The sequence below is a fragment of the Arachis ipaensis genome, chromosome B4 (genome assembly GCF_059453495.1).
Source record: "Arachis ipaensis isolate K30076 ecotype BB chromosome B4, ASM5945349v1, whole genome shotgun sequence".
NCBI classification, from domain to species: Eukaryota; Viridiplantae; Streptophyta; class Magnoliopsida; order Fabales; family Fabaceae; genus Arachis; species Arachis ipaensis.
Window position 1 is genome coordinate 115,889,410 of NC_142439.1, and position 12,630 is coordinate 115,902,039.

The 12,630-nt window shown below is 36.1% G+C and overlaps 3 protein-coding genes across 5 annotated transcripts; 2 read left to right on the forward strand and 1 right to left on the reverse strand.

Moving 5' to 3' along the window:
• Positions 1-873: 873 nt before the first annotated feature.
• LOC107639697 (ethylene-overproduction protein 1) lies at positions 874-6,846 on the forward strand. 2 transcript variants are annotated; one of them, XR_001620273.3, is made up of 5 exons: positions 874-3,200; positions 4,227-4,518; positions 4,616-4,925; positions 5,914-6,441; positions 6,527-6,846. XR_001620273.3 is itself a non-coding variant. In XM_016343266.3 (4 exons), the coding sequence occupies exons 1-4, from the start codon at positions 1,168-1,170 to the stop codon at positions 6,141-6,143; spliced, it is 2,865 nt and encodes a 954-aa protein (XP_016198752.1). In that variant the 5' UTR covers positions 874-1,167; the 3' UTR covers positions 6,144-6,846. The 2 variants fall into 2 exon arrangements, 1 of the variants encoding a protein (XP_016198752.1); XM_016343266.3 differs by having other exon boundaries at positions 5,914-6,846.
• LOC107636944 (uncharacterized) lies at positions 6,637-8,357 on the forward strand. Of its 2 annotated transcripts, XM_088483606.1 has the most exons (2): positions 6,637-6,761; positions 7,504-8,357. In XM_088483606.1, the coding sequence occupies exon 2, from the start codon at positions 7,518-7,520 to the stop codon at positions 8,223-8,225; it is 708 nt and encodes a 235-aa protein (XP_088339732.1). In that variant the 5' UTR covers positions 6,637-6,761; positions 7,504-7,517; the 3' UTR covers positions 8,226-8,357. The 2 variants fall into 2 exon arrangements, with proteins under 2 accessions (XP_088339732.1, XP_016195900.1); XM_016340414.2 differs by lacking the exon at positions 6,637-6,761 and having other exon boundaries at positions 7,247-8,357.
• Positions 8,358-10,174: 1,817 nt separating this feature from the next.
• Positions 10,175-12,186, reverse strand: LOC107636943 (scarecrow-like protein 26). The gene has a single exon (XM_016340413.2). It carries the CDS (start codon positions 11,933-11,935, stop codon positions 10,394-10,396), a length of 1,542 nt encoding a protein of 513 aa, XP_016195899.1. The 5' UTR covers positions 11,936-12,186; the 3' UTR covers positions 10,175-10,393.
• Positions 12,187-12,630: the final 444 nt, after the last annotated feature.

Sequence of the window (12,630 nt, forward strand, 5' to 3'; positions counted from 1 at the left end):
ACATTTCTTTAGAAAAAAGTTATGATGTGCATATGTATATTGATTCTCTGGATAATGCTATCTTAAGTTCAAGTACTATCTTCTGTAATGATTTACCAATTTCTGTTCTCAAATCGAATACTTGGATATCAATCTTTTAAAATTTTTTCTTTTGATTTTGTATTGAAAAAGAAGAAGCATTTAGTTTCTTTAGTTTTAGTCTACCTTTACTTTGTTTTTTTATTTTGGATTTGAACATATGTAGAATTTTTGTCATAATTCAAGAATGTACAATTAGATAGTGAAAAAAAAAAAACACAAAGTATCTTATTTAAATTGGTGAAATAAACCACCGATGTCATAGTAAATTATATTTGCAATAGTTCTTTAAATTTATCTTACGCATATGATTTTTATTATATTAATTCATTCAATTCTTCGCTTTGTGAAAGACAACAATTATCATAATATCAACGTTTCAAATAACTGAATGAAGTTGAAGATCACAACCCTAAAATTATTAGGCTTCAGTTAGATCTTATTTTTGACAAATATTTTTAAATTGTCATTTTGATGAGTATATAGATAAATACAATGATAAAAACATGTGATCTATTTTAATTAATTGTGTAATATTTTAAAATTGTCTGATATATTTTTTATATTATGTTTATATTTTTCATATTATTTTATATTTTTTATAAACATAAAAAATATATTTTTGTCCTTTTTTATATTATGTTTATATTTTTTTTGTCGCTTTTTATAATCATATTCTTTTGCTAAACATCATATTTCAAGTTATATATACCATTTTTATTTGATAATTTGATATTATTTAATACAATTCAGATTTTTTTTTAAAAATTAATCTTACCCTTTCTAAATCCAAACAATAACCTATGTGGCTGCTCTGCTAGTATACTGCTAGTAAAGAAGCTGATCTAAACCCCTCCCCCACCAAAAAACGCAATTTTCCTTTTTCGCCCTCATTTGCATTCATCTAATCTTTCCAAACTCAATTTTATTCTCTCTTTCTTCCTCTCTGAGAATCAGAATCCATCTTAGGATTCTCTAATTTAAATCCTCGATTATTTTAATTATTTTTTTTTTTTAAATATTTGCTCTTCCTTCTGAAATCTTGACAGTTAAAGCTTCCAAATTTGGTCAAATTGGGGGGAAAAGAAGATGCAGAACAACATCTTCACTTCGATTCGGAGCTTGAAGATCATCGACGCTTGTAAAGGCACTCAGGTCCACGTGCTTGATACTTCTCCCTCCGCCGCCGGAGCCTCCGCAGACGGTGGCGGCGTTGAGAATCTTCATCACCAGCACCTCCTTCACGATCAAGCCAAAGCCCACACCCAAACCAAACAGGGTCGGAGCTTCCAAACCACAACAGCAGCATCAACAAAGGCAGCAGCATGCGATGTCGTTTTGGAGAGCCTCCTCCTTCTTCCTCACGGCCTGCCTACCTCTGAGCTTCTAGAACCTTCCATCGAGCCTTCTCTGAAGTCCCTCGATTTCGTGAAAACGCTTGCCGAGGTTTATCGGAGAGTCGAGAATTGTGACCAATTGGCGAAATCGGAGGCGTTTTTGGAGGAGGCAGCTATTTTCCGTGGGCTGCAGGACCCCAAGCTGTTCCGGCAGAGCCTCCGGTCGGCGCGGCGGCATGCTGTAGAGGTGAACGACAAGGTTGTGCTCTCGTCGTGGCTTCGGTACGAGAGGAGAGAGGACGAGCTCGTTGGATCGTCGGCAATAGATTGTTGTGGAGGAAACCTTGAATGCCCCAGGTCAAGCTTAATTCCAGGCTATGATCCTGAGTCAGTGTTAGATCGGTGTTCATGTTCGGGTAGAGAAGTTATTGGTAGTGATGATAAAGAGCTTTTAGAGGAATGTTCAACTTCCAATGATGATGTTGAATTGTGGTTTTGCATTGGTGATAGTGAAATTAGGTGTAGGAGACACTGTATGGCATCACTTTCGAGGCCGTTTGAGGCAATGTTGCATGGCGAATTCCTCGACTCTAGGAGGGAGAAGATAAACTTCTCAATGAATGGGATTTCTGTTGAGGCAATGGAGGCTGCTGAGGTTTTTAGTAGGACTAGGAGGCTGAATGGGTTTACACCTAATGTTGTTCTAGAGTTGCTTTCATTTGCAAACAAGTTTTGCTGTGATGAGATGAAGTCTGCGTGTGATGCTCATCTGGCTTCTCTGGTGTGTGGCATGGATGATGCCATGTTGCTGATTGACTATGCGCTAGAGGAGGCCGCGCATCTGCTTGTGGCAGCTTGTTTGCAGGTTTTTTTGAGAGAGCTACCCAGTTCGATGCAGCGTGCAAATGTTGTTAAATTGTTTTGTAGTCCAGAGGGTAGGGATAGATTGGCTATGGCTCGGCATGCGTCATTTTTGTTGTATTATTTTTTAAGCCAGGTTGCAATGGAGGGAGAGTTGAAGTCTGATAAGACTGTGATGCTATTGGAAAGACTAGGAGAGTGCGCAGTGAAAGGTTGGCAGAAGCAGCTAGCTTATCACCAATTAGGTGTTGTATTGCTTGAGAGGAAAGAATACAAGGATGCACAGCGTTGGTTTGAGGCTGCCGTTGAGGCAGGACATATTTATTCATTAGTTGGTGTTGCAAGGGCCAAGTATAAGCGTGGTCACACATATTCATCGTACAAGATGGTAAACTCGCTTATTTCTGATTATAAACCAGTTGGCTGGATGTATCAAGAAAGGTCTTTGTATTGCATTGGGAAGGAGAAAATGGCAGACTTGGTCGCTACCACTGAATTAGATCCAACTCTTTCATTTCCATATAAATACCGGGCTGTTTGTTTGCTGGAGGAGAAAAATATCGGAGCTGCCATTTCGGAAATCAATAAAATAATTGGATTCAAGGTTTCTCCAGACTGCCTTGAATTCAGAGCATGGTTCTTGATTGCTGTCAAGGACTATGAAGGGGCTCTACGAGATGTCAGGGCAATCTTGACATTGGATCCAAACTATATGATGTTCCATGGGAATATGCGTGGTGACCACTTGGTAGAGCTCCTCCGCCCTGTTGCTCAGCAGTGGAGCCAAGCTGATTGCTGGATACAGTTGTATGATAGATGGTCTTCTGTTGATGATATTGGTTCTTTGGCTGTTGTACATAAGATGTTAGAAAATGACCCTGGGAAAAGTATTTTACGTTTTCGGCAATCTCTCCTCCTGTTAAGGTGAGCTTGAGCTCTTGTGCTGATTCAAATATAATTTATTTAACTCCATATTCTCTACTGGCATGAAATCTCTTTGCATGGAATTGTTTTGTATGTTTGTTTTATACTTCTATGCTATTCGTGTCAATGAATCATGGCTAAGTATTTGTATTTTGAATTATTCTAAGTTTGAACTGGATATTTATGCATGGAACTCATGGTGCTATTGGCTGCTTAGCTTAATTATTGTGACTGGTGACTTTGTACTATGTCAAAATTAGAGGAAATTATGTTATGTGTCCATTATAAACTAGGCAAGATAATAGGTAAGGAAATTAAGCAAGGCAGCTTTAGTTGTCTCTTTCATGTATCATTTGATGTTATCATTTAGCTTGCCTTATAATTTTTAAGAGCTCATTTAAGGATGAACAATGAAGATAAATAGATAATAGGATGAAGCAGACAAGTGAAGATAATAATTGGATGAATAATGCTATCAAATGCAACTTTTCCTTGCTTTATTTTACATTTTTCTTGGTCTTGATCCAGATAATATACTTCTAGTTATGATACAAGTGTCATTTTTGTTTGGTAGAGGTCGTTCATAACATGTTATCACAGCCTTTATAATCAAGTGATTTAGAGTTCAATCCTTGCTGCCAAGTTGAATTTCAGCACAAGATAGATGACCTGTGTATTATTCTTGGTTCTAGCCAAAGAACCCATGCATGAGGGGGTGAAATTTCCATATAAAAGCCATTCATCTCTACTCGAGCTTAAACATTTTGAAGAGATGATTCATGGCATAGTTGTTATCATATCCCGTTTGTGAGATACGTGGAAGCTGATATCTCGGTGGTAGACTTATCAGATGATTTGTGTTGTATATTTCTTGTTCATAACTAGATTTCTTGTATATGACCTTGTTTTAATAAATTTTGCTTCTTGTCCATGGAAGATAGTTAATTTGAGTTTCAGTCATCCATTATTTAACCCATAACTTGTTCAATCATGGTATTTCCTTATTAATGTTCATCAATCATTCAGGTTAAATTCTCAAAAGGCAGCCATGCGTAGCTTACGCCTAGCTAGAAATCATTCCACTTTTGCACATGAAAGACTTGTCTATGAAGGATGGATATTGTATGATACCGGTTGTCGTGAAGAGGCATTAGCCAAGGCTGAGGAGTCCATTTCTATACGAAGATCATTTGAAGCTTTCTTTCTCAAAGCTTATGTATTAGCTGACTCAAGTCTTGATTCTGAGTCGTCAAAGTGTGTGATCGATCTCTTGGAGGAAGCTCTTAGATGTCCTTCAGATGTCCTTCGTAAAGGACAAGTAAGTGTAATATCGTTTTCAGATTAAATAGATCATTTTCTATTTTATTTGAATGCTAAAATGATGAACTTACTTGTGTCATTATTTTACATTGTAGGCACTAAATAATTTAGGGAGTGTTTACGTAGATTGTGAAAAGCTGGACCTTGCTGCCAACTGCTACTTGCATGCCCTCGATATCAAGCATACACGAGCACATCAGGGTTTGGCACGTGTATATCATCTTAAAAATCAGAACGAAGCTGCATATGACGAGATGACAAAGCTAATTGCAAAGGCCCAAAACAATTCATCAGCTTATGAGAAGCGTTCAGAATATTGTGATCGTGATATGGCAAAGAATGATCTTAACATGGCAACACAGTTGGATCCTCTACGGACTTATCCTTACAAATATAGGGCAGCAGGTAAAGTCCAATCAACTTGTTATATTATTCTGTGTTATGCTTCTTACATGTTTACTGTTTAAACCTGTGGAAGTGGGAAGGGTGGAGGAAAGTTTGGTTGTGATTGTAAGCCATTTTGTGTTCAAATCATTGTTTCGGCAGACAGCAGATCCTGGTCAGTTGTACTTGTAGTGTGGTGATTTAATTAATTTCAGGCATTCTGAAATCTTCCATAATGTTTTCCAACCTGAATTTTTCTATTTTTTTTTTCCTTATACTAGCTTTGTAGAACTCTTAAGGCCTACTTAAAAACTTATGCATGGAAGATTTAGCTTTGAGAAAACATTTGCTTTTGAAAAGATCAATGAGTATCAAAATCACTATAAAGCTTTCCTCTTCCCAACTAATGATGGTTTGGACTTCCACATATATGCTTGTATTAGAAATTATGTAATCTCCGCAAAACATCATGGTGTAAGGTTATGATAAATGAAATAGGATCTTGCACACTTGTGATTTGAAAATCAGCATTATACAATGTTATTGTTGAAGGAATATTATTGTAGTTCTGATGTTTTTGTGTTCCTGAGGAATGAAGTAACTCAAACTAGATAAAACAGAGAGAGGCTTAACCTACTTGTCTTTCTTGGAGAGGGCAAATGGGAATGTTCATTTTTGGGTTTGTTTATCTTATCGGCGGTAGTTATTTACGAAGTGTGAGAGCAAACAAATCTTGTGTGTGTGTGTTAAGTATCTAAGGAAAGTGGAAAGCATCCCATACTACCCGATGTGGGACTTTGGGCACCCCATAATACCCAAGTCCCTAACAGTGTGATCCTATTCTCATTTGATGACCGAATTTGTTAGAGCCTTATTGTTTTAATATTGTACTGTGCTCATACTGAACTTCATGTTTGTTGGATGTGATCATGATTAAGTCTTAAATCATTGAAACCAGCTAGTAAACTGCTCCCACAACTTTTACTGACATGCAACCTCTATATATCAGTTTTGATGGATGATCACAAGGAAGATGAAGCAATAGTGGAGCTTTCAAGGGCCATCAATTTCAAGCCAGATCTGCAACTTTTGCATCTTCGAGCAGCATTTTATGATTCAATGGGTGATTATGCTTCTACTGTCCAGGATTGTGAAGCTGCCCTTTGTCTTGATCCTGGCCATTCTGAGACATTAGATCTCCGCAATAAAGCACGAGAGCAAATTAATGAACAAAAGTGAGAGAATCACAGATCAATAATCAGGTTTTCCTTGTTCTCTAGGTTGCATTTGGTTAGTGTAAAATATGTGGACACAAAATATGTGGACATGGTAGGACACAAATATCTTTGGTGCACTAAGGAAGAGATAGAGTGAGTGAGAGAGACAGTGGGACTGAAATACAGTCTTGAGAGTCCATGTCAGAAGGAAGGCCACTAACATTGTTATCTTCAGTGTCTCAATGTCTCATTGTCCTGTTCAACCATAAAGGGGCAATACTATTCTTGTTGACCTGCACCATTTTACACCTAACAGCCTGGTAATCATCAATTCTATTTATCTATTGAATGGTCTCTAGAAAGAGTACGGTCTATATATATCGTTCTCATAGGCTGGCCTTCTAGATGCAGAATACAGAAGGAAAAGAGAATTTAGAGACATAATTTGGATCGATTGAAACTGAATGGAAAGTAGGGGAGCAAACAGCTGCTGCTGTTGCTATTCTTGACTAGGCCTCACCAGTAAGAATGGTGATAAAGTTTTAGACAAAACTTGTCTATACAAGTCAATTTGTCATGTAAAAGATTCAGTATTTGCCACCATATTTTTGGCTGAGCAATTGCCGATTCACATCATGCTGTAAGTTGTAACCTTTTGCCACTGTTATATAAACAGATTTTTTTCTCAGCTATTTCAATGGTATTTGTGATAAGTTCTACGTAAACTGCTATCTCCATCACCATCTATAGGATTTGTCATGCGCTCAATTATTCTCGACTGTTTCCTTTTATTTTTTGTTCTTTTTCCCCAACTTTTACTATATGCACTTATTTTTGGGGAAGAGGATTCTTCTATCCTGTTCAGATCAATCAGATCATGTTAAAAATTGTGAAAATTTAATGGTGTGGAATGTGGATGTGTATATGTAATTCGTACATGAGAAATTCATATGCCATTTTTTTATTATTTACATTAGCTTCATGTTACCTTGTTAAATGTTATTGAAAATGTGAATTTATAACCTTCAAATATTTACTGTAAAAGAAAAAAAAGATCTGGTATGTTGTTTCTCTTCCCACGTGAAGGTGGCTTTTAAACCCACCTGTGACAAATTTAAAGCAAGACTTTAGTTTTAATGATTTTCATGAGAGGTCCATAGTTTCAACTGTTTTTATGTATTCCACCTAACTTGATTTCATATCCTCCTATTTTTTTTCTTCCCCCAAATATCTTCTCCGTTGTTGCTGTTATAGAAGCTTACCAAAAATGGAAGAACAAGCAGAACAAAATATTATGACAATGGATTTGGAATGCCGCAGAATGTTAAACTTCAATGCACCCCTTCTATCAACAAGGCGTCTTGCTAATTCAGTTGTTGCAGGTACATCACTTAGTATGTTACAAAGCACAAGTATTCCATTTTCATGGGAGCAAGCCCCAGGCAAGCCGAAAAACCAAGAGAGGAGCAATAACATCCACGACCGAGATGTAGAAACGCCTCGGCTCCAATTACCACCTTGCCTTCAGCATCTTCCAAGAGCAGCAGCTGAAGCTGACTTAGGTAATGCTGTTCTTTCATTTGATCAAGATGATGGTTGTGATGGTGATGATGACGACGATGATGACAATGAGAACAAGAAGAATAGTGAAGTTTATTCAGATGCTATGGAACTTTTTTCTTTATCAGAGGCATTAGACATTGTTGTCCAACAATCAGAGACAAATCACAGTAGCAGCAATGATGTGTTGAGATTAAAGCTTTCAGAATCTAATGTTGATCAATGTTCAAGCTATATGATTAATCGCTTTCTCCCTGATGCCACTGCATTGGCAGCATCATCTTCTGCACATTTTCCAAACAATGGTTACAACAAGAAAGGTTGTGATACTTGCAGTAATTCAAGGCACTCATATGCTTCTTCTCCAAAGGGTTGTGGCCTTCAACTTCTGTTCCCTTGGCGTATGAAGCACAAGCTTTGTGCTATAAAGAGCCCTGTGATGACATGCTCCACAAAAGTGCAGAAGCATCAGCAGAGTTTGAAAAACAAGAAGCATTGTTCATCAGTTCACAAGACTAGTAAAAGTATCAAAGGAGATATTTGAAAGTAATTTTTTTTTCTTTTCATCAAAGTCTAGGTTTGCACTAAGCATTTTACTAATGTTAGGTTATATTTCTCGGCGCACTGAATGTTTAGAGGTACATATAGAACACAAGAAATGCTATGTGCACATAAAAAACCAGCTATTAAATCAGTTACTATGTATTTGTGTATAAATACATGTATTGTTCAACTTATTTTTAATGTGTATTTTGTATTTCAGCATGTATTTTATACAGGTAACTAATTTGGTGGCTGATTTTTGTACACATAGCATGGTTGATAAAGCATACCGAATTTCGCATTGGTAGAGGAAATTGAATCTGTTTTCTTGTAGCATACAAGGCATCAAGGTGATTTCTTACTAATTATGCTCTTTGACTGGCCTGATCTTGTAGCCATTAGTTTATTCTTTCCTTTTTTTATTCTATTCATATTTTGTTGCCATTACTCAGTTACCTGTTTAAAGTCATATGCCAAAATGAGATGTATAAAAAAAATGTACTTTGGATTTTAGTTAGGAAAATAGGAAGGACACTTGGAAAACTACTAGGGCCTTCTTTCCTTGTTCCATCTCCAACACATTGAAAAATAGTCCATGATTGGTTAATGGCTTTATTAATTGACATAATAAATAATTAATTTAAGGTTCGTGATTCATATTTTGGTTGCGTGTGAGCTCTTACGTGCTTCTCTCTTAGGTAGGAATCTGCAAAAACTGGAAAATACACAAATTACGTACAAAAGCCAGGCAGAAGTTGTATTAAAATTAACTTCTATGTTCTACAGTTGACAAGGCCTGCATGAGATAATATTATTATTATATATACGGATGATTTTTCTGATAATTATCCTTTATTAAGTCCAATTTTCTAATAGGATGGACATTTTCTGGAAATAATTTGCTAATTATCAGATCATAGATTATGGATTTTCCTTCATTGGCCTCAGTCAAATGGAATCTAACATCTTCTGTAACCCCTTTAATTTTAACATGAGGTCAATTGATGTTTTGAGTCACAGAGAAAGATGCATGAATATCAAGAACGGTCAATAAATAAAGCAAAAGTTTGTTTCATGATTAGGCGTGTTCAAGATTTGGACCCACCCAAAATCCGGTTCAGATCTAAGGCATATTTTACCGTGTTTGAATTTATCATTTTTATCCTGTGTTATTTTCGAATCAGATTTGAATTATGCTTGGGTCATCCGACTTGCTTCGAAATTGTTTTTTATAATAAAAATATATATTTTAGAGTGAAATTAGTAATGTCATATTATATTTTTATATTTTAATTAATATTTTTCATATTATACGGTATTATTTTTACTTTAAAATAATTTATTTTAGTATAAATATGATATAAAATTTGTTAAATTTAATTATTAAAAATAAAACATTATTACTTTAGTATATAAAACTTACAAATTTATATATACTGATTTTACATCGAATTAATTCCAGTTTAATCTAATCTATTTCGAATCACTCTTGGATTGGGTCAAAATAAACTCAACAACCCTTTTAGAGTTGAGTCCAATCTAATTAAACCTGGCTCAACTTAATCCATGAACATCCTAATTCGTGATTATCATTTCTAAGAATATGATGATCATAACTAATTTTCAAGAGGTCAAGACCTATGTTCTGCCACAGAAGATCATGAATTAAATACCAGGAATTTACTTCATTAAATCATATTTTTCTCATTGGAACTTCTTCTTTGATGCTATTTTTACTTGTTATAACCCGGCTTCATAACTTCAGGTTTACAAGCCAAAGAATAAAATCAACTCTTCATGATGCATTTTAAGATTAATTTGAATAGATTATAGAAAAGTACATTCAAAGATTTTTTTTATGTTTAGGAACTTAATGTCTGAAAAAAAGATGTAAAAGCTTAAAGGTGATATTTTATTGGTGCCAAAGAAAAAATAGTTTGCAACGCTTGATTGCTTTAAAAATTGTGTTCATTTTATGGTGAAAGAAGACATATACAGAATAAACATAGACATATACATATATGAATCTGTACAAATTAATTTACATTAAACGATCCACTATCTTACAATGAATACCCAAAAGATTTCTGATGTGCAAAAAAGAAAGAAAAAAAAAAAAACTGTGTACTATGTACTCCTTGGCTTTTAATTAGCTATTTATTATTAGCTTTAGTTTCTCCAAGCAGAAACTCTCACTAGTTCTGTTCCTTTCCATGCCAGAACAATTTCATTCCCATTTTGCCCTTCAATCCTTGTCTCATACGAACCTCCACTACCTCTCAACATTTCTCTTACTTCCATTAAAATGCTTGTGCTCAATCTGCAACCTTCTAGTCCAATTTCAGTTTCCCCAGGAACATGGCAAGAATCCCTCTCCATCTCTTGCCAATTTTGTAACCAAGCAAAAGGAGACACATGAGGCGCCACAAATAGGGACTCTATAAGAGTCCTTGCCTCTGAGAAACTTGTTGGGAAACATGACTCAATTGATTCCATTAAGGCATGGTAATGCACCAAATGACCATCAAAGAATGCCTTGAAATTCATGCTGGTCTTGAGTTTCTCAAACGCATCACCATCACCAAAAGTGATGATTCCCTTGTTCCCAGAGCCATTGATCAAATCCTTAGCCAGCTTCAGAAATTCCATGGCTTGTTTTCTGCTGCTTCTATTGGCCATATGTGGCAGGTTAAGCATGCAATTGAAGGCCAAAAACTCTCTGATGCCACTGCCACCACTTTTCTTCACATTCTTCAACTCACTAACAAGTTCCTCAATTCCCTTTTCCTCCACCTTCAGATTCAATCCCCACGATCTTGCATGCTCATAGAGATGCCTCTTAGTTTCCTCAGAAATCCAAGGAGTAGTGGAATTACCATCATGCCCTTGCTGATGATGACCGGAACTGATTGATGTCAATTTGAATTGTGTTATGTTCCTCCGAGCCATGGCCTCAATCATTGGAATCCATTGGATCCCAATTCCCATGTAAGAGTCCACCACGTGTACGGCATCACAGTCTGGCGGCATGTTTTCAATAATTGCAGAAAGGGCCACAAAGTGAGCGAATTTGCCGAAAGGGGTTCCTTGATAGAATGCCCTGAAAGCAGCGTCAGAGTTCTTCAAGGCTTCCCCTTTCAAATAGTCTCCGTTGTTTGCGGCGGTTGCTAGCGACATGTAAAAGTGGAGGCGCTCGTCAACGGTTTGGGAGAGAGGGCTGAGTTTGTTGCTGATGCATCTCAAGATCTCTTCAGCGAGCGCTTTGTGTCGATTCTCCAAGGCTTCTCCAATGGCGTCCACCAAGTGCGGAAGGATCAAGTGGTTCTCGATTTGCGTGTTCGGTTGAGGCAAGTTCAGTGGTGTCGATGATGATGAGGACATGTCTGAATTGAATGACTGGGTGGGACTATATGCTTCTTGTGAAGGGATGATGCTTCCTTCACTCTCAAGAAACTGGTGAGTCAGATCGTGGAATTTCATTGGGAAATCATGGATCAAGGGTTGGAGTTGCAAGGTTTCATCATCGATTGTGTATTGAATGTGATGATCATATTCATTCGTGAAGATGGTGTTTTCTGATGAACAAGTGTTGAATATGGCACTGAATCCATAATCATCACCATCTTCATCCATGCTACTCAACCCATAATAATAATATGGCTCATCAAAGAGTGAGGATGGAGATTGAAGAATCTCATTAGACTGCATCATCTTTTCTTTTTTTTTTTTAATTAATTTTAATTGGATATATTCAACACATACCACAGCGGATGAGGGTCTTGTTTCAATTTGGATGAGTTTGTTTTGTAAATGGTTAATAACAGTGTTTGGTATTTATAGCAAAAGTATGCTGATGAACAAAGTGGAGACAAATTAAGAGCCAGCCTACAGGAAGTAGCTATAGCACCTAGAGATAATTATTATTCTATTTATGAAAGTTTTTCTTTCAATATAACATTTTTTAAGGTTGCCTCGCAAGTTCTTGAACACATGAGAAAACAGGAAGAGAGCTGAGTCATGAAATTCTTACGTATAAATAACACATTCTGTTTATTTTAATAATTAAGAGTCCCTCGCATCAAAGTTTTAAATTCATGAGTATGGTTGGCAATATTAATTCTATTTACAGTTATTCAATTCTATCTAATTCATTTGGATCGGATTGAGAACGAAGCAGATTAAGTTGTGTACTGGGTCAAGTGCGAGTCTAGACCTAACCCAACTCGATCTGACTAACACGCACTCTTAATATATTATAATATATAATAAAATTGATGGTGATCAAATTTATATCCGCTTACTTATATAATTTTAACAAGGACTTTAGCATAATTTATTGTTTTTAATTTTAATACATGTTTAATTTTATATTTTTTGTTTTATTAATATTTGTATGAATTACAGAA

What these genes read in the sequence shown, in the direction of transcription:
- LOC107636943 (XM_016340413.2), bottom strand. Translation starts at nt 11,935, where the DNA reads ATGATGCAGTCTAATGAGATTCTTCAATCTCCATCCTCACTCTTTGAT.
- LOC107639697 (XM_016343266.3), top strand. Translation starts at nt 1,168, where the DNA reads ATGCAGAACAACATCTTCACTTCGATTCGGAGCTTGAAGATCATCGAC. An exon ending in CAATCTCTCCTCCTGTTAAG is followed by an intron (nt 3,201 to 4,226) that starts GTGAGCTTGAGC and finishes TCAATCATTCAG; the next exon opens with GTTAAATTCTCAAAAGGCAG. An exon ending in ATGTCCTTCGTAAAGGACAA is followed by an intron (nt 4,519 to 4,615) that starts GTAAGTGTAATA and finishes TTTACATTGTAG; the next exon opens with GCACTAAATAATTTAGGGAG.
- LOC107636944 (XM_016340414.2), top strand. Translation starts at nt 7,389, where the DNA reads ATGGAAGAACAAGCAGAACAAAATATTATGACAATGGATTTGGAATGC.